Source organism: Elephas maximus, chromosome 1 (genome assembly GCF_024166365.1).
Source record: "Elephas maximus indicus isolate mEleMax1 chromosome 1, mEleMax1 primary haplotype, whole genome shotgun sequence".
Classification (NCBI taxonomy): domain Eukaryota; kingdom Metazoa; phylum Chordata; class Mammalia; order Proboscidea; family Elephantidae; genus Elephas; species Elephas maximus.
In genome coordinates, this window is record NC_064819.1 from 204,557,995 (window position 1) to 204,563,994 (window position 6,000).

At 39.9% G+C, this 6,000-nt stretch overlaps 1 protein-coding gene across 3 annotated transcripts in view; it reads right to left on the reverse strand.

Annotated features, from left to right (window-relative positions):
* The window catches only part of HBS1L (HBS1 like translational GTPase), a 97,555-nt gene extending 97,083 nt beyond the window's left edge, over positions 1-472 (reverse strand). For all 3 annotated transcript variants that reach the window (XM_049901589.1, XM_049901581.1, XM_049901598.1), the window contains exon 1: positions 296-472. In XM_049901589.1, the coding sequence (XP_049757546.1) occupies positions 296-338 (43 nt within the window). In that variant the 5' untranslated portion in view covers positions 339-472. The remainder of the gene's footprint in view (positions 1-295) is intronic.
* Positions 473-6,000: the final 5,528 nt, after the last annotated feature.

Sequence of the window (6,000 nt, forward strand, 5' to 3'; positions counted from 1 at the left end):
TTGAGTGCATAAATATCACCGAATCCCAACCTCACGAAAAGTCCTTCCCCTATGACGCCGTCCTGCACCTCCCCCGGCCTAAATAAAATCAATCACAGAAGGCAGAAACGAGGACTTGTAACTACACCATATGCTGGTACTCTGACGTCCTGTTGTGTGCCTCCCTCCGCTGGGCTTCCCCCGACTTCCAGACTGGCACCACTGACGAGGAACTCACAGATCGAAACAGACGGTGACAGGCTGCGATCCCGGCTGGAACAGAAAAAAGGCGTCCCGGCACGGCTTTGCTACCTACCTTCATCGTAGTTATAGCCTCGGACATTCCGATGCCGGGCCATGGCGACAGAAGAGGCGTTGACAACAACCCCTTTCTAAACACCCCGCTCAGTTATTGATAAAGCGCCAACAGGGGCCTGCAGGCCACCTATGCGCCATCTTGGCTTCCGGCAGGCCTCTGCGGCGAGCGCTTGCGCACGCGCAGCGTCTTATCTGACGGCAACGTCTCAGGGTCATTGCCCACCTCCCTGGAGACGCATGCGCACTCACGGGCTTTAGTCAGGCGCCCCTCCTCCCAAGAGATAGAGGTGGAGTTTTGGGGTGATCACGACCACAGACAAGTTGGCTGACAGGGGTTGCTAAGGCGCGGAATTTCACTGATAGAACTTTTGTAGTCTGACCGAGTATTGAGAGCGTCATTCCCAGAATTGTGCTAGCTTCCAGATTATTTTCCAAATTTGGTTTCTGATAATCTAGTGAAAAAGCTGACTGTGCGCTCACCAGGAGCAGCGACCTTGTTTTGTGCAACTTTGGAGTCCTACTTAGGCAGATAAAAGGCATTCAACAAACTTGTGTAACTTTGGTATAAGAATTAGTACAAGCTTTAAAGAAGGAAAAGGGCTGTTTTTAACCGAGTTGTTTTTAGGTACCGTCAAATCATTCGGACTCATAGCAGCCCTATGTACAAAAACAAAACACTGCCAGGTCTTGCGCCACGCTCACAATCCTTGTTATGCTTGAGCCCATTGTTGCAGCCACTGTGTCAATCCATCTCCTTGAGGGTCTTCCTCTTTTTCACTGACCGTCTACTTTACCAAGCATGATGTCCTCCAGGGACTGGTCCCTCCTGATAACATCTCCAAAGTACACGCAACATAGTCTCTCCATCCTTGCCTCTAAGGAGCTTTATCGCTGTACTTCTTCCAAGACAGATTTGTTGATTCTTTTCGCAGTCCATGGCATATTCAATATTCCTCGCCAACACCGTAATTCAAAAACGTCAGTTCTCCTTCAGCCTCCTTTACTCTTTGTCCAGCTTTCACATGCAGATGAGGCAATTGAAAACACCATGGCTTGGGCCAAGTGTACTTTAGCCCTTAAGTGAAATGGATTGTTGTCCTTGTTGTTAGGTTCTGTGCAGACGGTTCTGACTCTTAGCGACCCCATGTACAACAGAACAAAACACTGCCCAGTCCTTCACCATCCTCACAATCGTTCATTTGCTTGAGCCCATTGTTGCAGTCACTGTGTCAATCCATCTTGTTGAGGGTCTTCCTCTTTTTCACTGGCCCTCTACTTTACCAAGCAAGATGTCCTTCTCCAGGGAATGGTCCCTCCAGATAACATGTCCAAAGTATGTGAGATGTAGTTTCCACATCTTGGCTACTAAGGAGCGTTCTGATTGGGTATATACGGTTAAACTGAGAGCCTGGTTATGATAGGTCACCACATTTTTGTGTGATTTATGGCTTCATGTATGAGCAATCCTGCATTAATAACTAGTAAACAACTCTCTGCCCCTAGCTATGTAAAAGATTTTCATCAGCTTCGTAAAGGCTTCAGTAAGGATTCATTGAACATACAAAACCCTGCATAACATGCTAAGGGTACTAAATATAGCTTTATAGATATAGCACTGGCCTTCCTGGTAATGATGAATGTTATCGATGCATAAATATATAACCTGAACATAAAGCAAATGATGCTATTCATATATCTAAAATCCAATCTAATAATCATACTGAATAAACTACTAAGAAAAAAAAGATTTAAAAGTTGATTCAACTTTTTATTATCCGCAACAGAAATAATAAGATAACACAAATTTAATATGTGTTCATAAGTGACTTGGAATGTAATTTGTACATGCACCTGAATGTTTCTGATCACTGAATGCTTTTTAAACAGTGTTGCTGTTTAATGTAGCTCCAGGACAAAATCTGATACAAAAATGGAGATAGTTGTTAGTTTTATAGGGCTTAAGTGTTTTCCTTATATTAAATTTTTAAATAATTTTTATATTGCAGCCTGTTTCTTCTTAAAATGGAGATAATGATAGTATATACCTCATAGATAGGGTTGTATCCTTTCACCATACTTATTCAACTTGTATGCTGAGCAAATAATCCCAGAAGCTGGACTATATGAAGGGGCATCAGGATCGAAGGTAGACTTATTAGCAACCTGTGTTATGCAGAAGACACAACCTTGCTTGCTGAAAGTGGAGAATACTTGAAGGACTTACTCATGAAGATCAAAGACCACAGCCTTCAGTATGGATTACGCCTCAACATATAGTACTAGAGCCCCGAATAAGGAAACATTACTTGTGCCTGAGGGATAGCTGTCTAATTTGCCTCTTGGATCTTCAATAATGTACTCCTTTAAAAGTCTAAATAATTGAGAGCTTCAGCTGCTTTTCAAGCAATAGGGCCTTCAATGACATCCTCACAAAGTGCTAGGGGTTTTATTCACTGACCTCAGAACTCTTTTAGGTACCATTGTAATAGTTTTGTATTGTAGACTGATGGAAAGTGCCATGACTTTGAAGTCACACAAACCTGGATTTCAGTCCCAGCTCTGCCACTTTCTGCCTGTTAACTTCTTTCAGTTCAAGTTCTAGATGTAAAAACAGATGTCTTCTCTTTTGAGAAAATTAAATGAAGTGATGCATGTAAAAGCAGCAGATGTTACACAACAGGTTCTCAATAAATGCTAGTTCATAACCCACCAATTGGAAACTTTATCTCTGTTTCTCCAGCACCCTAGTGTCTGGCACTTTGAATGCTTCCTGAATGATTTAATGAATAAAAGAAAAGAAATAAAGTGATGGGTCTCTTGCTATGGGATATTCAGCAAATGCCATAAACAACTGCACAAATAATGCATATATACAGAGATTTGTAACAAAAAATGATAAGTGAAAAAAGCATAATTAATTACTGAAAAATTTTCAACAGTATTATTGGGATTTAAGGAGCCCTGTTGGTCCAGAGATTAAAGCACTCCGGTGCTAACCAAAATGGTAGTTTAAACCCACCAGCTGCTCCAAAGAAGAAAGATGTGGCAGTCTGGTTCTGTAGAGATTCACAGCCTTGGAAATCTTATGGAGCAATCGTATTCTGTCCTATAGACTGCTATGAGTTGGAATTGACTCGTTGGCAGTGGGTTTGGTAATCCTTTTTATTGGGGTTTAACTGACAAACACTAAAGTGGATTCAGAAGAGGACATGGAATGAGGGATACCTATCATTGATGATGTCAGATGAATCTTGGCTGAAAACAGAATATAAGAAAGATGTTTACTTGCGTTTTGTTGTATGTGTCTGGATTATAACAAATTATGGATGACACTGTAAAGAGTGGGAATTCTAAAACACTTAAATGTGCTCATGAAGATTCCATACATAGACCAAGAGGCAGTCATTCGAACAAAACAAGGGATACTGCATGGTTTAAAATCATGAAAGCCGTGCATCAGGGTTGTAGCTTTCATTATACTTATTCAATCTGTATGCTGGGCAAATAATCTGAGAAGCTGGACTACATGAAGAAGAATGCAGTATCTGGGTTGGAGGAAGACTTAGTAACAATCTGCAATATGCAGATGACACAACCTTGCTTGCTGAAAGTGAAGAGGACTTGAAGCATTACTGATGAAGATCAAAGACTACAGCATTCAGCATGGATTATACCTCAGTGTAAAGAAAACAAAAATTCTCAAAATTGAACCAATAAGCAGTATTATGATAAACGGAGAAAACACTGAAGTCATCAAGGATTTCATTTTACTTGGTTCCACAATTAACGCCCATGGAAGCAGCGGTCAAGAAATCAAACAGCGACCTACATAAATGGAAAAACATACCATGCTCATGGATAGGTACACTTAAAAAAAAAAAAAAAAACCCAGTGTCGTCTAGTTAGTTAGTTAAGTTAGGTACACTTAACACTGTGAAAATGTCAATATCACTCAAACCAATCAACAAATACACTGTAATCCTGACCCAAATACCAACGGCATTCTTTAAAGAGATGGAAAAACTAATCATTAATTTTATATGGAAAGGGAAGAGGCCCTGAATAAGTAAAAGCACTATTGATGAAGAAGAATAAAGTAGGAGGACTCATACTGCCTAGCCTCAGAAACTACTATACAACTACCGTAGTCAGTACAGCCTGGTTCTGGTACAACAACAGGCACATTGACCAACGGAACAGAGTTGAGAACCCAAATGTAAATCCAACCACCTATGGTTACCTGATGGACAAAGGCCCAAAGTCTGTCAAATGGGGAAAAGACAGTCATTTTAACAAATGTTGCTGGCAAAACTGAATGTCTATCTGCAACAAAATGATACAGGACCTGTACCTCACACCATACACAAAAACTAATTCAAACTGGATCAAAGACCTAAATATAAAATCAAAAACTATAAAGATCATAGAAGAAAAAATAGGGTCAAAGCTAGAAGCCCTAATATACAGCATTAACAGAATACGAATCATAACTAACACACAAACACTAGAAGATAAGCTAGATAATTGGGGTCCTCTAAAAATTAAACACTTATGTTCATCAAAAGACTTCACTGAAAGTAAAAAGAGAATCTACAGACTGGGAACAAAAATTTGGCTATGACAAATCCAACCAAGTTCTAATCTCTAAAATCTACAGGAAAATCCAACAGCTCTACAACAAGAAGACAAATAATCCAACTAAAAAAAATCAACAAAGGATATGAAAGAACACTTCACCAAAGAAGATGTTCCAGCTAAACAGATAAATGAAGAAATGCTTGTGATCACTAGCCATTAGAGAAATGCAAATCAAAAACACAATGAGATACCATCTCATCAGACATTACTGGCATAAATCAAAAAACAGAAAATAACAAATGTTCAAGAGGCTGCAGGGAGATTGGAACTCTTATGCACTGCTGGTGGGAATGCAAAATAATAACAATCATTTTGGAAAACAATATGGCACTTTCTTAAAAACATGGAAATAGAAATACCAATACGATTCAGCAATCCCACTCCTAGGAATATATCCTAAAGAAATATGAGCCATCACATGAATAGACATATGCACATCCATGATCATTGCAGTATTGTTCACAAAAGCAAAAAGATGAAAACAACCTAGGTGCCCATCAACAGATGAATGGATAAACAAACTATACTGCATACGCACAACGGAATAATATCCAATGATAAAGAAGCATCTCACAACATGGATGAATCTGTAGGGCATTACGCTGATTGAAATAAGTCAAACACAAAAGGACAAATATTGAATGAGACCACTACTATAAAAATTCATGAAAATATTTTAGCCCAAAAAGAAACCATCTTTGATGGTTACGAGGGAGCGGAGAGGTAGGGATGGAAAAACACTAAATAGACAATAGATAAGGGATAACTTTGGTGAAGGGTAAGACAGTAGACAATACTGGGGAAGCCAGCACAACTTGTCCAAGCCAAGGTCATGGAAGCACCATAGACACAACCAAACTCCCTGAGGGACTGAATTACTGGGCTGAGAACTGTGAGGACCATGATCTCAGGGAACATCTAGCTCAACTAGCAAAACATAGTTTATAAAGAAGATGTTCTACATTCTATTTCGGTGAGTAGCATCTGGGGTCTTAAAAGTTTGTGAGTGGCCATCTAAGATACTCCACTTGTCTCACCCCATCTGGAGCAAGGGAGAATGGAGAA